The 23,043-nt window shown below is 34.2% G+C and overlaps 1 protein-coding gene across 1 annotated transcript in view; it reads right to left on the reverse strand.

The window, feature by feature from the left end:
• Positions 1-23,043, reverse strand: part of LOC140150053 (3-phosphoinositide-dependent protein kinase 1-like) — a 79,853-nt gene that overhangs the window by 11,689 nt on the left and 45,121 nt on the right. The window contains 4 exon segments of the mRNA XM_072172059.1: positions 668-812; positions 9,867-10,004; positions 10,770-10,812; positions 11,816-12,115. Coding sequence (XP_072028160.1) covers positions 668-812; positions 9,867-10,004; positions 10,770-10,812; positions 11,816-12,115 — 626 coding nt within the window.

Genomic DNA, 23,043 nt, shown 5'->3' on the forward strand with positions numbered 1-23,043 from the left:
TTTCCCGTCACCCGCCCTCACTTCATTTTCTGACCCTCACTTGAATTCATTATTGTGATTTTCCAAAAATACCAATGAAAAGTGGTTATATTTGCAAAAAAATTATGAACATCCCTTTATTTTTGTGGAAAAATCAAAATCAAAACATACATTTTGCTGTCAACCTTGCAGACTCTTTGTAATATACTTTTGAACCTCATTTGGGCCAAACATCCATCTTCAAGTGAGTGTGCGGCAAATAACAACACATTTTACATGTGTGTTGGTTATAATGAAAGGCAGACAAATAATGAATAATGAATAATGAATAATGAAAAAGTTACCTCACTTGTTTTCAGAAATTATGTTACGGGAAACTCAAAATTGACTGTTAGGGGCCTAAGGTACATTTAAAATTCTTTAAAGAAAATCCTTCCTTCAGGAAATTTTGACATTTGGAAGGGAACTGGAACTGGGATCAAAAAATACAAAAGAAATGCAGGAAATGTTTTATACTCTACAGGGGTATATAGACTTCCTTTACAAATATTAAGTGGGTATGAAAAAAGACTTGTTTTCGATGGCACCTTTTTAATTTGGCTTATCTTCCCAGAACATTTAGGCTTCAATCACCTCAATAACAAGCCCAAACAAACAACACAAACAAACATACATACAAATAATTTACCTGTGAATGATGCCTAAGCTATGCATATGCTCCAATGCAAGAACCACCTCAGCAGCATAGAATCGGGATGCATTCTCATCAAAAGAACCTAGTTTCTGAATGTATGGTAGTAATTCACCTTTCTTGGCCAGACTTAGACCAAAATCTGAGTAGATGTTGGGTTAAGGTTATCAACTAAATACTGAATGTAGAATCAATTGGTGGAATACAATCAATACATATTTAGTGAAGAATTTGGTGATGTGACTAAGAAAAATATTCTATAATCAAAATAAAAAAAGGAAAAGGATAAATTAGTAACCCGGGTTAGTAACTAGCCAGCATCAGACTCATATTGCTTGATTGCATAACATATAGGCCAGCACCTTGGTAGTTGGTAAGAATAATGTTTTCAAATCAGCTACACATTAGGCCTACACAATGAAGATTGACCACAAGTAAACCATGATGTTGTTCATTTTGCAATATTTTACTGACAACTGATGTATACATGTATTGTATTACCCACCAACATGCTCTCATAATGTATACAAAGCTGATAACACTGCTTCATATTCTCCAAGCTCTTTGAGAACCAGTAATTTTATACCACATTGAAAACAACAGTCAACACATCAGCACAAAATGTGGTCATTGAACAGTAATTTGTCAATTCTGATTCAATTTGATACCAAACTCAAAGCACAGATTCTAAGCACATACCTGACTATTCATATGTTGACCACCTGGCTATTCAGATATTGAATAATTTACTGAATCAATCAAAATTTAAGAGTGCTATCAAAGCACAATCTGACCAACTACAGAACTCTTCAACATGTTAACCCAGTTTCTGAAGTGTGCCATCTCCTCCATGATGCTGTCACCTCTTGCCTTAATAAGTCTGTGGCTGGCCATCCAATCAATTTGGACAGCTTAAAAACAAGCACACAGCCAGGGGATGTGGGACATCTTCTTTAATCCATAAACAGTGGTGAAAGGCATTCTCTTTTGTGAGTACAAATCACAACACAAAATGTACCCCCTCTCATTTGTACGACTTTAAGTCTACTTTTTACATGCAGACCATTTTATTCTAAGCAATTCCAATTTCATATATCCCGCATTTTGTTACACACGATGATAGCAAATGGAAATGAAGTATACAAAAATGATGACCATTTTTAACAAAGGTCACCAAAAACCTATGATAAGAGAATAACAACATGTTTTGTACTTTCACTGAAAAATGAAATACCAATAATCTTAAAATCACATAAGTTGTGTACATTTGTTATTCTGACCTGTTCCACTTGTTTTATCAGTTCATCAGTTTCTCAGAATTTGTTTTTATCTTTCAGCACATTCAACTGAAAGAGTTGAAGAAATAAACAGGAAAACATGCATTTAAATCTATATGACGTTAGAAATAAACTAATGGATTTACAATCGAAGAAATCCACTAAACAGGAAGTCGCTAAAATTGAACAAAGACGGCAAAAATTATACTTAAAACAAAGAAGGGACAAATATTATGGTTTAAGGGGCATGTAGTATCAATGGAGGTATATTGCATTTTATTACACAAAAACCAAAGAGTGTGCTAAACATACCATTTTTCATACATGTTATGGTTATGAAATTATGACATTCAAAACAATTTTTACGCACTCAAATATTTTCTCACCCTAGGGGAGCTTCAATTTTTATATTATCTTGAACATCTTCAATATTATGAGTATTATTCATTTTAAGTTGTATCTATAACAAAATACATTGTAAAAAGCCATTAGTAAGTCAAAGGTACACATAATCCTCTATGATAGAAATGACTTGAATCCCTACCCAAATGGATGTTTTTGTCAATGACGTAAGCACGTTAATGTTTTATGGACTCACGCTGTGTAAAGAGTAAAAACACAGTATTCACAATGGAAGTAATGAGGAGTAAAATACAAAAACACCATTAAACTTGTTTTTGTAAATCTGTAAATATGATTCCCACTGACGTTGGTTGATGTGGCCCTAATTAAGTAATGATCATAACAATATATTCAAAGCACCTGATGCGCTGGACTTAATTAAGCACTTAACGGACAATGTATGAGTGATATAGGTGTGTATCTCAATAGTCAACAACATTACTTTGGTACATTTGAGGTGTGTCCCAAGAACTAGGAAAATCTATTTAAACATTTTGAAAATGTTATTTTTTAAATTTTATATTAACGATATAACATTAAATAATATGTATCGAGAATTGCCACAATAAAGGAAACATGTTTTGATTTCCCTCACTCTTTTAAAAGATGTTGAATGCAGCTGACAAATTAATTCTGGATAACATCAACAAATAATTGGTTTTTTTTTGCTGAACAAATGTGAAATTTACGCAAGTGCATGCAAATATGCTTAGCATTTCTGAATTATCTATAATTGATTAAAAAAAAGGAATGAAAAAATTGAATTTTGAAGAGTTATTTCAGCTGATTATAAAGTACTGAACATAAGTGATCACTGATCACCCCCACCCACACAAATGATGAGAGTGGGTGACCGGCATTGAGGCATCTCACCAATCCGGCTTGCATGCTCACCAGCCCTTCTTAGGCAGGCAACTAGCATTTATCTAGTTTCACCAATGGATGGAACAACATGCCTTAGGCATGTGTTGTTTACCCTGTTACAATAATTGGCACTTGCTTGTTTCATTTTGGCTGATGCACAAACAACGTTCGGAGGAGAATAAAATGACAATGTGTCTTGCCTTTTAATATGCGGGGCCATTCAATCTGTAGATTTTCAGGTAAATGCCATGATGAAAAATAATGACAATGTGTCTTGCCTTTTAATTATGCGGGGCCACTCAATCTGTATATATTCAGGTAATGCTATGATGTAAACAATTACGTATAGTAGGCCAGGGTACTCTACAACATTAAAGTACAAACTTTCGCACTGAGCATTTACTTTTTTATAATACAAGTATTTTTGTGAAGCAACTGTACTGATTAAAACTGGCCAAAACAATTTGAAGGGTGGGATAGACAATTGATGCAAAAGATCTTTCATTATTAGATCCAATGATAATTACATGACAATGCAATGGTAATTACATCACAGATCTGATGGTTTACATGACAAGATTTGATCTGATGGTTTACGTGACAAGATTTGAAGGTTTTCTGTTGTTTGTAATAATGCATTCAAATATTCAGGCCCATATTTGAATCAATGAGGAGAATTATTTGGGAGAATTATTTTAAATTAATGTATATCACCATCATTGATACATTACCAAGCACAAAACTAGTCATTGGTCGTTAAGTTACTATTTCATATTAATCTAATACATGTATTACAAAAATATTAACAAAAGTAAACATGACTATTTCATGCCTTGATTTGGCTAGATATCAAAACAGATCACTGATCAACACACCATATATCTTACACAATAATAAATACCTTATATATACACACAAGGTGTAGAAATCATGCATATATGCATGATTTCTACACCTTCTGTATATGTAAATAATGATTTCCATATCTTCTAATTAAGATGCTGACAAACTTTCTAAAGATGTTGTTTTCATTCAGCTTGCTACACATTAGTTTTCTAGTTCATGTTTAATTTCTGATTTATGCACTGTATAATTTCCTTGCTACTTGCCATTTAAAATTAATTAGCAGTTATTTTCTGAAAATGTTTCATAAAATTTCTTAAATTTTGACAAGGAAATAAAAAATTGTATTGCATGCACAAGCATGTTTCTTCATGTAATGATAATCTATCCTTCACATTATTACAATGATACTGCCATTTTAAACAAAATATGCACTTATCACGCTTGGATGAATACAAATTTCATAAATAATAAATATGAACAATAAAACCCATGTTGACAGTCAATCTACAACTCTGCTGGAATTGGAAAAGGATGTGTTTAGTGTTTTACCTTTATCATGTTAATAGTAGTTTTAAAAATAAAATGTTTCAAGAGCTTTTGTCTAGCATATGTTGTTAAAGACTGTGTTTACGTAGTGGAATTGACAGATGGATTGATTCATTTCTGTATAATTCTATAGTGAGCAGGTGTTGACTTCAATACAAGATGGATGCAATGATGATGTGGCATCACTAGACTATTCATTTATTTTTAGCAAAACATTTCTAGGAAAAGACAAAAACAAAAAAGGTTGCATGGTATGCAACAACATCGTGGTTCAGATATATGCTTAACCTAGAGTCCGGAGTTTTCCATTTTACGGAAAACGTAAGAAAATCACGGAATCGGAGGTACAACACGGAAAGTGACATTTTTGTATGATGTGACAAAAATTGTTAAAAGATAAGAGAAATATCATGAGTTGTGTATGTCAATTTTTATGTAAAAAATACTGTTTAATAATACCGAAATAAAGGTATATTACCAAGGCATGAACCCCCTATATCCCTCCAAACATCGTAATAGTCGGCCTATATCGTGAGAATATTCCAATCAGAGCATATTGATCACGATATTGAACATTTTATTGTGACATTAATATCATTGTTTATACATTTTAAGCTTTATTCATGACACAGATTTTACAACACGGATTACAACACGGAAAATGGATTTTAGAAAACGGTAAACTTCGGACTCTAGCTTAACCATAGCCTTTTAGTTCCTTGTTTTACTGCAATACATTTTGTTTGAAACAATCAAAACACAGTAACATACCCTATGTAATCAATAGTCAGAATATTTGTTTGCAAATTGTACCCTTGCAAAACTAAGTTAATTTTTAACCAAAGTGTATAGATCTCTAGTCTTCAGGTGGGATATGATGAGGCATTTTCTAGAAATGATCTGAGCATGTTTTGGACAGATGAATAGAGAAGGGTAAAGTACACTAATCAAAATATATGGGAAATGGGACACAAGGTTTTTATAATACATAGATTTACATTTTCTTTGTATCATTTTGTTTTTCCCATACCATATCACCACTCCACCCAGTAACTTTAGTATTCTACTGCAGCGCACGCATCTAACCTCCTTGCTTTATCATTTAAATTAAATCCACCTCACCATTAAAATAGGAGAAAAATAATGCAAAAACCAGATCCTCCCCTTCGCTTCTTTAAATAAGCGATAAACAAACTGCCTTCTTCACCTATAAATAGACATCTTTCTCTCTCCAGAGGATTTTTGTTGAATCTTATTTGTACTAACATCACCATATACATCCTGTTCTGAATTGTTCCAAAAATAAACAAAACACTCTTTAAGGATCTCTCAAAAATGCCTATTTTTCCGATATATTTGGCTGCCATACTGTTTATCCTTCTCTTTTCCTCCATATCCCTCCAGGTTGTTGTTGTGTACATGTTGCTATTTGTTTTGCTGACAGGTCAATGTTCTTTTAGCCTTGAGCAGTTGCCAGACTTCTCTGTCTCTCTTGCTCAATCTCTACATACCTGTCTAGTACAAAGATCCCTAATCAGCCAACTTTCACCATAGCCCAGTACAAACTCTGTATCCTAGCCTGGAATTCCCTAGCTAATGAAAACCTATTGTTTACAAAGCCACTAGCACACCTGCCTGAATGCATCTTAACTTGTCTCCCTAACTACTCTGCAATGAGTTCAACCCGCAGGTAAAGAACTTGAGAAACATGGTCACGGTGATTAACATACAGTTGGATGGAATTCATTGTGGGCACCATGTAAGGAAGCAATACTTCAAAAACAACTTAGCAAGTATCTTAAAAGATATGTTTTGTTAACATTATTTGTCAATAAAAGCACACAAAAGCTGGGTTTCCCTTCAGAATGGGGCTACAATAAGTTCCTAAGGAACATCCAAGGAACAGTGTTCCAAGCTGGACTAAAAGAGTGGTCTCCACATACCTCTTCCAAATAACATGCATTAGAATTCATTTTAAATTAATCAAGGACTATTATAGTTACTACATCTAAAAGGTTCACCTCTGCATTACATATTTTCCAACCCAGTTTCATTGAAAGCAACTGACATTAAAAACTAGATGGACGCGGTTCTCGGATGTCAGCGGTTTTGACGACAGCGTCGACCGTGATACCTCCACCAAAGGGAGTGATGTGGAATTCACAAGTTGATACAAAGCTTCAAGCCTAAAAGAGGAGACTGAATTTGACCTTAAATGACACCTGGATGACCCCAAAACAACCTTTCAATGACCGCCAAAATGACCGCCCAAAAATTTGGCTCTAAATGTTGACTGTACCCACCAAGTTTCATGCCCATATAGTAATTATACTAATTTGACCTCAGATGACCCCTGGTGACCCCAAAATGACCTTCCAAAAAATTGGTTCTAAATGTTGACTGTACCCACCAAGTTTCATGCCCATACAACAGTTTTTACTAATTTGACCCCTGGATGACCTCAGATGACCCCAAAATGACCTTCCAAAAATTTGGCTCTGAATATTGACTGTACCCACCAAATTTCATGCCCATAAGACAGTTTTTACTGATTTGACCTCAGATGACCCCTGGGTGACCCTGGATGACCCCAAAATGACCTTCAAAAAATTAGGCTCTGAATGTTGACTGTACCCTCCAAGTTTCATGCCCATACGACAGTTTTTACTAATTTGACCTCAGATGACCCCTGGGTGACCCCAGATGACCCCAAAATGACCTTCCAAAAATTTGGCTCTAAATGTTGATTGTACCTACCAAGTTTCATGGCCATATGACTATTTTTGCTCATTTGACCTCAGATGACCCCTGCATGACCTCAGGAGACCTTGACCCACTAACCAATATAAACTTGTTCTGTCTGGGGTCAAGATGCACCCACCCACCAAGTTTGAGGAACGTGTGACCCCAGTCTCCGAGAAAAGAGGTAAATAATGAAAATGGGCCCTCTGACCTCAAATGACCTTTTACCTCAGTATATGACCTTGAACCTCACCCAAAAAAAAAAAAGTAGCCAGAGTTTTTGACCATGACCCACCTATCCTGAAAATCTGAAGTCAATCCGCCCATCCATGCCCGAGATATCGCATCCGGACGGAAGCACGGAAGGACGGAGGCACGGAAGCACGGACATTGCAAAAACAGTATGCCTCGCGTTGGAGGCATAAAAATATATTTGTCTACTTTATGCTTACTTACTTTTTCCCAAATAACAAGCCAAATTTAGTACTTTTGTAGAACATGCATTTTCAGTGAAAAATAATAAAGTATGCATATGGGAGTGTTGCAGGTGGAGTGCTTTGCTGCAGAAGAAAACACAAATAGAAAACATCACGCTTGCAAATCTCTATCTCTGAATGGATGAGTACACACAACATGGCTAGTTGAGATGCAATCACCTCAAATGAGTTATATGTCGCTAAGAGCTTACTTTAGGTATGGATGAGGGTACCAGTTCAGGACAGAGATGTATCAGATGTGTTAGTTAAGTTTCTTCAATCATTCTAGCTCTTGGCCAGACAGCCGAGCACTTGTGTGCAGCATCAAACATTTATGGGTGCTTTTTTTAACGGGGAATGAACCAAAATAATTGCTCTTTTTATGCTGAAATATCATCATCCAATTCCAGAAAGGTAAAAAAGATAGGCATATATTTTCAGATTTTTGTTTTTATGGCCAAATTTCCCGGAACTGAACTTAAGCCGGTTCTTATCTTGGGTGGTGGACGTTCCATATGATGGATGATGTAATCACAAATGGCCTTCATTGTACATGGAACATAAGAAATAAAATGCAATTTATTCATATGACAAGTGACTGGTTTGCTTAATTACATGTCACTGGCAAACAATATCCAATATTCTATCTGTAAAGCCCAAGGGGCAATGACTATACTTTGACAACGAAATAAAAAATTGACAATATTTTCTTCATCTTTCTCTCCCTTGAGGAAGTTTAAGGTTATAAATAACATCATGCGAGACAGTATCTAAACATATAAATTGGTAAATTAAAGTAAAACTGAACGACTGCTATCTATTGTCTGTTAAATATAGGAAACTTGCCGACAGTCGTTGTGTATTTTTATGTCTGTTGGTTCCCGAGTTAAACATGTTGAACTATTTATGGAACTAAAATTATTTTGTGAGAACGGAGAGCTGAAAAGGATGAAGCATTGCATCACGGTGAACTATTTAATTTGTACGAAATATAAGTGTCATTAAATTACTTGAAAAGACAAAATTTTGAATCGGATGATGATAATCCATTAGTAGAAATATTGAATGTAGAGTATTGAAAGTGCCTTTGTGTCTTTTATAGCATTTTTGTGATGTTTCTCAATACAAAATCAAGCAATTTTCTCTTTTAGACTTTCAAGATTGTGTTAATTCTGCTGAATCATGGGTAAATCTGATCAAGTGTATAATTAGATGCCTCTCTTTTAGTCACTAGTTTTTCTTCTCTCACAACATCAAATTGTGGGCCGTAACACAAAATCTAAATAGCAAAAGACCCTGCAGAAAGTATCATGATTGTATAAAATACATATAAACAGAAAATACATACAGTATGGGACATAGCCATACTACATATATCTCCTTTAATTGAACAAAACAACATTGGAGTCTTAGAGCACTTAGGCACATTGAGTAGAGGAATGTGTTTGAGTGTCAACAAAACAAGCATCAATCCAATCACGCATCTCCATCAGAAACATTACACTTGAATACGTAATGGAATGAAGAAAGGATGTGAATGAATCGCCTGGCACAAACACTTATTACTGACAGCACTGTGGTATTGCATCAACAACATTGTTTTGTAATGAATTCATACAGGGAATTCAAAGTGCTTCTTCTCATCTCCTACGTATTTATTATTAGATGCTGCTTTTTTTTCCAAGAAATTTTACCGGCCCACTCTTTAGTTATTTTTCTAACTTATATAGTTTACTATTATAGAGCTCCATTCAACAAACAAATTTGTGGTCTTGAGTCAGATCGCCGAGATGTTTGTGCGGTTCAAACCAATTCAGATGCAAATTTGTCTAAAAATACTGTACATAAAAATATGTAAATGACGGTGATGAGATCAAAAACCTCTTCAAGACCCATTAACAGGATGTTTACTTGAAACAAGTGATCTTAAAAACATAAAATTATAAAGATAAAAAGTATATATTAATGAAAAACTGAAATAATTACAAACATTAAATCACTTGAGACATACCACTAATCACTATATCAATCAGAAAAGGATACATAATTTTTCTTTGTCTTGGAAGGTGAAGAATAACTTGACAAAGAATGGATGATTAAGTTTACACAGCACTTCTCTTTCTCTCATTACATATTTCTCCTTCTTCTCTCTCATGATATGTCTCTTTTCAAGGACTTTGACTGTAATAGAAAACAAGCATAAGCAATAAGTTAGTACATGAATGTTTCATAATTTGAGGCATTTAAGAGGCAAGCACTAAAAACATAAATAAATAACATAATTTTTCTTATCACATATACATTTAATTTTTGCAAACCAACTAAGCTTGAAACTAAACAGGGTTTCTTCAAAAATGGACATCCCCCACAAATATCCCAGAGAGTAAAACAAGGCATTTTAAAGAACATGCATGCAGAATGTACGAAGATGGCAAATGAAAGGCCAACATTGATTATTTATTTAAGTCAGGTGACCAGGGGATAAAACTCTTGAATATAATGTTACCATTCACAATGCCTTGTCTTATGGTTCAAAGAGCTTACAAGTTCCATAAAAATCACCTAATTTTGTATGCAAACTTAAAATCTTCAGAAAACCACAAAGCCCCATATTTCTCCAGAAATGCCTTTTCAGGACACTGATGGAGAGGCAATGTCTCAACATGGATGTTATAACAGGAAATAAATGACCAAAATTTGCAATGCGCATTTTCCTTTTGGTCCGTTTTAGACCTTAATCATATTGTGGCCCATTTTAGCATTCAAATATTATTGCAAATGTGTGTGCCCTTCCCACGTATTTGTTCTAATGAAGTCATTCTGAGGGCGGGTCAGTGGGATGACTTTGCCTCGTCATTACAACAGTTTGAACCAACCAGTACACCACTGAATACAAGATAGATAAGACTAGGTATGTTTTGCATCTTGGTGTTAACAAGTACTTACTTGCATATTGCTTCCCCGTATGAATTTCTGTTGCTAGTACCACCTAATAATAATAACAAAACATAAAACGTTAATTTCACAAACTGACACCCTTCAAGCAAACAAAAGCACTAACATTGAGCAACAGGGGCATACTAAATATGTAACTTGTACAACGGCGATCTATTTGGGCGATCCATTTGGGCGATCCATTTGGGCGATCCATAGACCCAGTTTACACCTTCCTTCAAATTGATCCATTTCAATCTCAATATCAATTTATTTTGATCTCAAAATTGATTGCGACAGAGGATAACCATGAACTAATTTCAGCTAGTGTTAATACTATCAGTATCAGTACCGTGAAGTTGACTTCAGGGAAGTCAATGTAGAGTCAGTGAGCATGCATATAAAACAAGAATTCAATTTGACCAACTGACTGTTGATACCAGGAAAAGTCGCACTTCCTTAGCAGCAAAGTCAAATTCAATTTGACTAAATGGTGCTCCTGAGCAACATTTGATAGTAACTTTACAATAAACTTGGCACTGGATTTGATAGCGATTAAGTCAACATTTAAATGGTGACTTTTCTTTAGTGTACAGTACATGTACATAGGGTCTAAACCTTAAATATTTCTTAACATCAATCTTTTTATGTAAGGACCCTGGTCCACACGAGCATGTTTTTCACTGTTGATTACATTTACAATCATGTTACAATCGTATTATGAAATGAGTATTGTCCGTCCGCTAAATGTCATTGGTATACTACAATCGTATCATTATTCGCCAATAATGAAAATTTCCATCAATGAGCCAGTTCGTAGCATGATCGTAATTACCTATAAAAATTTCCTGTGTGTCTGCATTTTGTCATTGTATACATGTTTACTCCATGTGTGAACGCTCTCGTATTTTTTGTCATCGGGATGTACTTGGCAAATTATGATGACACAAGGATGCAAAAATACTTGTGTGGACTGGGTCAAAGATATATCAGACTTGTAAAATCACAATGATGAAGCAATTTTGGAGACAATTAATATTCACAATTATCCCACTTACCTCTGAATATGACCCTTCACCTAAGATTTTACCAAATCTAAAATCTTCCCGCTTTTTCTTCTTTACTACATGCGGTTGTTGTTGTTGAGATTCTTGTGTTGTAGAACTAGTGGTAGAAGTTGTTGAAGGAGTTCTTTCTTGATTTGTTTGTGGATGTGTTCTTGACGATGACAAGTGATTTTCTGTGACTTGCTGTGAATTGTTCTGTTCTTGATGCTGTTGAATTTGTTTCTTCTTGTCCTTTACAGAAGAATCATTATGTCTATCATTCCCTCCCATGACTTGTTTGACAGGCTTGGACTGTATCAAAAAAACAAAAATGGAAATAAAAAGAGTGATTAAACATAGAGTTAAAAATCATTTCTCAAATGCAACATTTGATGAACATTTATCTGGAACAAATTTGTCATCACTGTATTAGAATTGGCTCAGTTCCCTCATGGTTCCTTGGATTGTGACACCTTCAAAATGTGAGCACAAAGCATGAATGGCTGCAAAGTAGCCAGAGAATGCACGTTTCAAATATTTTACAGACTCATCGTCAGGGAGGGTTGGTCAGAAGACATTGAGCCTGTGCTACATACATTGTATTTAATACAAATTTACACAATGTAACAGATATTCATCTTTACCACCAAGTGACTCGGATGTGCGACTGTGACCAGAACCAGTTACAGAGCTGAGCTTCTTGATACTGCTGTACTCATCTAATACAAATACACGAGGATGCTTTATCAATTAGCAATTGAGTGAATAACAACATATGATATATTACATGTCAGCCTATCCATAAACAACATTAGTAGGCAGACAGCTATGCCAACTGTGATCCGGTTTCTTTGGTATGATCTCCCTATCACACATATTATGCAAGTCTTGTACCTTGTGTTTAGTTTACAACATTTAGAGCAACAATTATTAGTTTGACTAGTAGCTCACTGTGTGTAGGTATAAATGCTGTGTCAATCTGTGATGTTTATGATATAATATGGTGAACCAAATACCAAATGTCTCTGGGTGAATATTTAAGTATATTAGTATCTGGCCCCGTTATATCACATAACAAGTGATGTACCAGTAGATTAAAAAATAAATATTTGAGGTTTGTTAGTGTCCATACTGCCACATGCACTAATATGGACAAAATGATGTGCATAATAAATAAATAAGTTGCTTCATACTGAAAAGCAAACACATCAATTTTTTGTCCTAACATAATATGATGAGTCTTGCCTTTTCATTGGTGAACATAGTATAGCCAGTATCAAGTTCTGGCATATAGCCCATACAATATCATAATATCACCACCTTAGTTCTAGAGACTACATAATGATGTGGGGTCTACTAATAGCTTGGTGGTATAAATGGCAAGTCACTGATGTACAATGTCTTCTTGGAATTAAAAGAAAAAATTCTTGTATTCCACTGCCTATGACCAGGGAAGTTAACTTGTTTTTAAGGATTCAGATCATCTCATGAATGTGAAAAACATAAGGGGAATTTGATTGCCAAAGTGGTCAATTTTGGGCATGCATAATTGATGTTTTAACATTCAGAAAAGATACACAGAGAGCAAGAAACAGATAAACCATAGACAGACCAATTAGACAGACTTAAAACTATGGCATTTCATCAAAACATTTCTACCTAAGACAGACCAATTAGCAATGCTGCATTAAAATTATGCAGAGTTCATTCAAAGAAGTGCTCTTCACTACTGAGAAAAAACAATTTGTTACAAGGCTGCTTTTTTTTTTAATTTTAAAAAGATGTGAAAGATGTCACAAATATAATTGTGCTTGGTAGCTAACACAAAATAGCACGTCATAAGTAGCATTGTTACCTGTTAAACAGGATGTCATTCCAACAACAACAACATCAGGAGAGATGAACTATATATATTCAAATAGGGACAGGCCATCAACCCACACAAACGCACCTGAACCATAGACCATGTATCAAACTGACTGGCTTCTGATGCGGAAACAACACTTTTCCTGCGTCTTCACAATCTATGGTTTATCTGTTACTCTATGTGTATCCTTTCTTAAATATTATTTTTTCACAATTCATTACTGTAGCATTTCAGCATAAGATCAAAACATTTCTACCTAACACTACTTGACATCACAAACACAGCCACCGAATTGACTATTTTTACCACCAACGCTTAGAAACAACCACAACAAAAGCCAATATGCTCTTATTAAATACCAGATTAATTTTAAATGTTAATGATTGGCAACTAATAATTACTTCCTCTTTTTATTCAGACTATTGAAAATATTTCAAACAATTTCTGTGCCTATATTTCTCTCCTATTCTTAATCAGTGATGTGGCCTATTTCAGATCAGATTGGGCTCCTGTGCAAGTAAGGGGTACATCATTCGATACTTGTGAAGAGGGTGGTATGTGAAAGCCCTTTGAAGAAAAAATACTATCCCAAAAAAAGATGAAGGAAAAAAAAAAGAAGCCAATGATGGGTATTTAAAAAATCCAACCAAAACTTCCATTACCCCCCTGAAAATGTAATGGTGCAGCCAGGTGCCCCGCCCCTAAGCAGCACACAGCACAGAGACTTGCAATCAATAGCTGATCAGCAGACTTTCGATAAACACACCTATATAGACAATTCAACAAAACAAGCCAATAAAAAATCCAAAGCATAGAAAGGAACTGATGAAAATAAATCAAATCTGAAATAAATATTTAATATTGAGGAGAGTTTGTATTTTCAGTGGTAAATAACTAGTTTCAATAAAATGCATCCTGATGATGGAATAGCAAGCACTTTGAGTTACTTTTAATATCCTTCACTATCTATTCAAATTGATTAGATTTCCCAGTTTACATTACACGCACAACTCCAGTTCAAGGTTTGTTTACAAGTTAGCCTCTATCCTTACTTTTTGTGTGCGTGTGCGCTTTAGTTTGTAATGTGTTTTTCTCTTCTTTATTTTTGAATTTTAGGGGCGTGTCAACCATGCTTGCCATGTGAAAAAGAGTCACTTCACAGGGCTGCCGTACGGAGCACAAGAAGCCAATTTCTGGGAAATTTTCCAAATAAAGGAATACATTTGGCTAAAGTTTCCCATGAATAAACATTTTTAGTGACAATTTTATGCCATCAGCATGGTAACCAGCTTGATAGGTAGATTTACAAAAATACTAAATTTTGATTTAATTTGACAGAGAAATAGTTTCTTTGAAATATTAAATGAACTTGTACAGGATATTTCCCAATGGAAAATTGTCTGAGTTTCATCACACGGGCATGGGGCTGTTTATGCGAGATGGCTTCTATTAATCAAGCTAATGTAAGATTAAAATTGCCTTTGTAATAAACAGGAAACACATTTGCTGATGTGAAGGTAAGTCATTTGTAATTGATGACTGGCAGGCTAATTTGGTAGGCTGACTGGCTGGCTGGCTTTCTGCCTCTCAATCCATCTCTGACTGTGGTAAACAAGGCAGTATGCATGTTTCAGATAACTTGCAAGCCACAGTTATAATGTGGGTCATTCAATAAGTTCTGCATCCAACCTTGTTAATCCAGTTCTGTAAATGGCAGTCTCTAATATCACATTATAGACATTGCCTACAAACTGAACACATTTAATTTTTTCTCCAGAGAAATGATGCTCTCTCAGCTGCAGCAAATATTTCAAATTGTTCATTATTTCAATGTTTCTGTAAGTTACTGTTATTTGACTTTAAATCCTTTCAGTTGCCTTTCTGTATTTCAATGCATTTTACTCTTGTAATTTGCCATTTGCAAACTGAATTAAATCACATAAGAAGACAACTTATAATAATGTGAAAATATAAACTAGAGCTTTTGTACTAGCTGAGATTGTGGGGAATGGAACAACTTTTTGAACGACCCGTGTCTTGCTGCTTCGTTGGATGAGTGTGTTAAAAACACCATGCATAATTGATTATTTGGATCCATCTTCACTGGTAAACCAGGAATCTCAACAGAATTAGCTTTCAACCAAGAAGCACTATTAATATACAAGCATGACAGCTAGTAAACCACAGATTCTGCAAAATGGTTTATTTTCAAAACAATTTACTTTTGAAATACATAATATCTGTAAATCCATCTGTTTATACTTCAATTTGGTGCAGTGACACAATTCATAAACATTTTGTTTAAAAAAATAAAACCCAAAACATTGTGAAATTTAAACCCTCTTGAAATTTAGGTATCATGTAATGTAGATTGATAGATTTGTTTTTCAACTATCTGCTTGTACAGGTATGCCTCAATTGCCTCTGACCATGAACACACCTTTCCAAGTATTTGTGTCATTTTTTATTATTTTTTGTCATGGCTAATTGTATTTTAAGTCAAGGATATGTTTTCTTTTCTGACTTCATCCATGGACAGCATTCATTTTCTGAAAAATTAAGTATTTTGTATGGCATTTATAATTATGACCTAACTTTGCTATTCTTTGCACCAAATTTCATCATTTCCATAATATCAAAACAATGAAAATGTCAAAATGGTAACATTACAGCCTCGGATTGAAAATATGCTCTTTTGTAGTTATTTTTGTTATAAAAAAAAAAAAACTCTCATATGATATAATATTTATGTGATTAAAGTTTTGATTTGTCAAAAAAAAAGAATCCATCATAAATTCATTAACAATTATGCAGATTTAATTTTGTTCAACGCCAAAATACCACAGGAGACTTACGAAAATAAAATTTATAATTTTTTGTTTAATTTGTGTATAAAATGTATATTAAATAATGGCAAAATACAGAAAACCTCAAGTTCAAAATACTCTTTTTATCTAGAGCAAATTACATTTTTCTAACAAACAAGGCTATAAACCAGCACCAACAGCAGGCCCATTACTGTTGATTAATCTGTTGTTGTTGTTTTCACTTGAATTGTTTTATTGATATTTCTTTTCCTCCCATATGGCATAATCACTATTCCACACCTATACATGGAACCGCCATAACAGCTGGTAGTACATTTTAATTGTCATGACAGCAACATAATCAAAACAGCTTCAAGCCAATCTAACTGTAGGAAACTTTCTGTACTTGTTTGTTTCTGTTTTGTTATTGCAGAGACCAGGGTGTCAGATCAGCCAGAAACAGTCCCGCACCGGCCACCACTACCACCAGATTAGTACAAAACTTTGCAGGAAATAAATACAATATGACCCAGAATAACATAAAAGGGTGAAGAGATATGGAGAACAAAAGTAGAACAAAAGTAGACAAATGCTTCCTCCACTCAACAGCTGTTACAAATACCATGTTGAGAAACAAAGAACACAAAGTATTATTTCACCCTAACTTCCTTGTAAAACAGTCAAGGAGGATATTTTTGTGATACACAAATGAAATTTGAATCTGAATCGGTGTCAGCTATTGACAAATAACCCAATTTAAGAAAATGATTATTATAAAACTTATACCGATTACCGATGTCACATGTTTGAAATTAAAAGTAAAAATAAAATGTTATACCATATTTACAGCATCTTTCATGTACATCTGTCTAAAAATAGGACCAAGGTTTGTTTTTTACATACAAAGGATATCAAAGGAGGCTGATTAGTTTGTTTTACACCACTTTCAATAGAACAAAGGTGTCATGAACTCCGTCAAACAGGCACAATTTTTTTTCATTACCATACTATTATTTCTTTTTGTTGTGGTGCTCATGTTTAATTAAAAAGAAAGCTGATGTTTCAAAAGCTGTATTACGTTCTATTTACCTTTTTAGGAACCCCTTGAGAAGGAACTACTGTTCTGATAGCTCATGCATCTAATATGATATTGGACAAAGGAAACCAATTTTTATTTTTCAAAAATTTTAGAAAATTTTAAATGAACAAGTGTCATTATTGTACATTGTAATTTCTAACACCTATCAAAAGCATCACAATTATAGGTTTGAACGCGTATTACTTGTTGGGAGAGAAATTAAAAAAAATAATGCACACACGCTGATGTTGATGTGTCTAATGCACAAGCCCACAAAAAATGTTGGAAAATAGAACTAAATATAAATGCATCAACCTGCACGAAAAAAGAATCAATCCTACACGCCATGAATGTGTGCGAAGCACTGCGCGTAGTACGCGGAATGCACATTAATTATACACAATCAATGCACTCCGCATATTTTTTCTAACCATTCAGCCTTTTCTGATTGGCTGCTTTGATATAGAAGTGTATGAAAATGCAATAATTTATCTGAATGTTTGCCTACATTCTCAGCCATATTCGAGTATATAGACCTAATCCCTAGCATCATTCAACTCGAAAACAGCAAAAATTCTATTTTGATTCAACTTGTCACAATGATTCGAATGATTCAAATCAATCAGATACACCCCCATGAAAACATTTGTAACAAACAAATGTGATATAAAGTACGCTAACACCTCGCTCTCTTTGATCAAAATGACCATCGTCTGTGGGGGGTGTACAGGGGTCATCATTCATAATAAATTTGGCAAAAAGCTAATAAACAAGAAATCAATGACATCCCCCAACCAAAACAAGTGGGTCTGGATGTCGGTAATAGATAATAGGGGAAAACACATTACAACCATAACATGAGGAACAATCAATTTGTATTGTTTGCATCAAATTCCTTTCCTTTTGTGCATGACGAAGGTTGCAATGTTTTGCTGCACGAGATGTTCACTTACACTCTCATCTACAACTACTCAGTTCATCGAATTAACATTCTTATTGATTAAACAATACCATGAGATGTTACCTCTATCCATGATTTAAGTACCCACGCTATAAAATAGTTATATTAACATATATTTAAATGCAAATGACTCTCTGGGTGTTTACCAAGATTTTCTTGAATTTCCAGCACTCCTCCAGTCACTCTACCCTGTTATTTTATGTCCTCCACATGTTTATCAAATGCAAAGCCTGTGCAATTGATTTTAATGCAAACTTGATAGTGTGTTTGTTTCCAAGTCTCCAAAATGGTCTGATGTTATTTTCAATGCATAAGGTGTAAACAGCTAAATTCCAGTTTCTGAAGCAACCAAAAGCTACAAACATGTCAGTGAACCCAGGTCTTTAAATCTGGTACCATAACGAGAGCTGCAAATTGATGAAATGTTGACTTGCAGCTGTGTACATGTATGTATTATATTCTTTTCAAAATTATGTCTGTCATAAACAATGTCTGCTTATTTCCCCTGTACATTGCAACTGTTCCTTAGCAAACCATTGAACATCAAAATAATCAGCCCCTTTTTTGAGCTCATTTCCATGGGAATTAATATTAGACTCAAAAAAGCTTTAAAAAATCAAGTAGAATTATATGCCCCAAATATGTTTTCAAATAATAGATACTGAGATTTATTTTTAAAAAAATACATACATAAATAAATACACAAACAAACAGTCATAAATAAATAAATAGATTTAGTTTACTATGGCCTCACCCTGTCACCCATCATCTATTCATTGACCAGTCAATAATCCAAAGAAAATAAGCACATTTTGATCAGTCATTTGCCATTGGACATGGCAAGACAAGAGGATGTTTTTTTTATGATATCCAGGTCATTTTATTATTGACTTGTTTTTCACCTGTCACAAATTGGAGCCTTTTTGAGAAACACAATCAATGAGGTCATCAATAGTATGTAATTATAAACTTTGTGTGCTCATAAAAATAAAGCTCATCTACTGAAGACAGCATGTATCCAAAATGATCAATAACTTAATACCTTGTTTGTTTGCCTTTGGGGACAAATAATGTTCCAAAAACATCCAATCAAGTGTTTTGTGAACTGCTGTAGCCTTTGTTCCTCAACTATTTTGACATTGGCTGTGTAAAAGAAATCAAACAAAATAGCTAAGCCTATGGATTGCGTGTCTTTATCCTGTTCTTACTGAAACAGGAAAAACAGCGCTACTGCAGGCAGTCAAGAGGACCACACATTATGACCTCTTGAACACAGGAGTTGAAAAAGGAGAAAAACACTTGTAACCAGCATGTAATTATCTGATTATTCATTGATCAATGCTCAAAGAAGCATGCATATTGCAAGTTTTATTAACTTTTATGAAAACTCAAGATGTTTATCAGGTTATTGGGAAAACAAAATAATTAAATCGAATGGTTTCTGTTATTTAGTATTTTAATCAGCAAAACAACTGCATGGATGATTGAATTTATGCAGCATTTCTCAACCAAAGTAGAATCAAATTAAATAAAGGACTTTTTCAGCAATTCTGAATACAAAATTAATTTTATTCACAAATTTTATTTTTTCTTCAAACAAACACAACAGTTTGTTAGTTTCAACTGATTTTTTATGCAATCAATGATAATTATTCAAAATCAAATGTATACAAATTATACACCTTAAAAGGATTAAAAAGGTACTGAAATAAAACAAAAAGTGTTAATTGAAATTCAAACATCATCCAGCATTTGTTCTTCAGACTACATGTATTTGTAAAGGAAAGTATAGTTTAAATTGTTATACTATTATTATTAAACATACATGTATGTATACAAAAATACATAAACATCCAAGCAACCACAAAAGCCAAGTCAAGTACATAGTAGTTCAATTCAAGGAAAATACAATGTAATATTTAAAATAAAATACATTTAAAGGCAAAAAAATGGCAAACAGCCCATTGCTAAAAGCGGCAGCGATAGTCCCTCAGGGCATATATCAGGTTTGCGTAAATAAACTCAAACCTGTAAACAAATCACATGGAGCAAGCTGCGTATAAAATTGCTGTTGTAAAACGGAGAGCTCTCTGCATCAGTTAAAAGCACTATTTCTGAATTTCATGGACCACAGCAGGGTTTTCTTTCTTCAAAGAAACAACTGATCATTGTACTTTCTGATCAATACCTTGTACTTTCCTTTTTTTTATTCCAGGAAAGAACTAGAAATATGTAATGCCATAAATTATATATAAATTTGTTATTTGAGCTCAAAATGGATTGGGATAAATTTTCTATGAGATAAACTTTGTGCAAGATGAAAAAATGGAATGCATGTGTCACATGTAATTTCTTTAGAAATGATACTATCCAAGGATTTATAATGAAAAAATGTATTTTCTATAATTTATAAAAAAAAAAGGATTAATGTGGGCTTCATGGGTGAAACCATTCATATTGCTGTAGAATCTTCTTGTTCAAAGACATACACAATGTATTAACATTGGGATCAAGATTTCAAGCCAAATCATGTTCTTCTTAACATTTTTTCATCGTTGTATTCAATCAAAATCCACAATCACAAGAAAATTGTGAAAAGTAACATATTAAAAGATAAACAAAGCCTGCATATACAGGACTAGTTTCATTACAAATCATGTCCCCATCTGTAACTAGAAATGGGTGAAAATAATAATTGATGTTTTTTTATTTTTTTATATCACATCACCCTTCCCCCATCCCATTTACCAAGTTTCATTTGATTTGAAGGTTTTCACCTATCTCTTGATTTTTCGTATTTGTTGTTTATACGCTGTTAGTTTGCCCTTTACTACCTGTAGGAAATAATCTGCTTTTAACAGGAAATATTAAACTGGATAAACTTGTAAACCAATTTGAAACAAACATATTAATAGGAAGTTAACCATTCTTTACCACAGATCCTGAAATAAGATAACTTTGGCATGCAGCCCTAACCATGCTAGCCCATACTTCTTGATCAGATTATCAGAGATATTTGGTTAAATTTTGATGTTGCTAAATTGCGAAGGGTACACTTTCAGGAAGTTTGATATATTTAATTGCCAGCCTAACAAATAATACATATAGACCTAACATAACTTGATGTGAAACCATTTCCAACAATAGCAATTTTAATCTTGATTCAATACTTTGCACTTGGAGGTATAAATGGTCTACAGTCTAATTTTCTGTTATTCAAAATAATATAGAAAAGATTAATAATAATGTGTCCTGGCAGATGCTGTTTGCTACAAAGATAAAATTGAGTAGACTTTATAATGTAGTTCTCATAATGTTACACCTGTAAATCTACATTGAAAACAACAATACTTTTGGTTGGGTATTTGTCGCTGTGAAGACAAAGTCAGACACAAGTTTTCTCCAGTATGTTCTTCTTAGGCCTTCTACTAGCCGCAGTCTGTGGCACACGCACCTAGCAAGCGCGTAAGGGCTGGAGTAAGTGCGGCCCTCACAGACTTAGCGAGCTCGTCAGTGCCAGGCTATGCCAGGCCAAGCTCAAAGCAACTTCTCTGGATTACTAACAAACACAACAGGCTCTGAAAGTACTGCTAGGCCGATCTTTCCAATGTACATCAAATACAAAATACAAGATCCTTTTTCTTCTCTCACAGAACTTGAAATTATAATTCTTTGATCGAGGAAAAAAAGTCCCATTTTACAATTACATATAACAACATTATACCAATAATTGAATCAAAATCAACACATTCATAACATCAAAATAATTCTAATCACTACAACCACATCATAATAATTGAGTTACCTTTTTAGTCCACCTTCTCAGTACCAAAGCAAGCATGTTAAGTATGTCACTATTCATAGATACTCCCTGGTATCAAACTCCTCTCAGTCAAAAAATAATATACACGACCCACAAACAAGCCAATTGCAAATACTACCATCCACCGAAAAAGCCTCGCATAAATAATCAGAGATAGAGCTGGAGGAGAACAGGAAGAAGTTGTTTATGAGTGAAGATTCCTGAAGAAATTACTCCACCAATCTGGATGAAGATGACACATGTGTTTATAACACTGATGATGAAGATTGTGGCTTCATATCTGGAATTCAGCGGTACTACTGGTAAAAGCGGCAAACTATCAGCTGATGAGCATTTAATAGCTTCAATTGCATCCACAAAAGCAGGAAATTAAAAGCTATGTAACAGTCAAATGCATAGAAATATTTGTTATTGGAAAAGCCGGTACCACTGCAGCATTTTTGTGTGTGTGGTGTTATTGCCCTTCATTTATTGATAGACTGATTGAACATGTGTGCACGGAGATGGAAATATTGGACAAACAAAAACAACTCCCAGCACAAGCATTCATGAGGGGGAGGGGACTTGATGAGGATTAGTCCATTATTCCTGCAGGGAAGGACAAAATGTGGACTGCTGGCTGATTAAGCGCACAAACAACAGCTGAGTAGCCTTTGTCAATGACCATGTAATTTTATACATTATCCTCTCTGCTTTGTTTTCAC

Source organism: Amphiura filiformis, chromosome 1, assembly GCF_039555335.1.
Source record: "Amphiura filiformis chromosome 1, Afil_fr2py, whole genome shotgun sequence".
NCBI classification, from domain to species: domain Eukaryota; kingdom Metazoa; phylum Echinodermata; class Ophiuroidea; order Amphilepidida; family Amphiuridae; genus Amphiura; species Amphiura filiformis.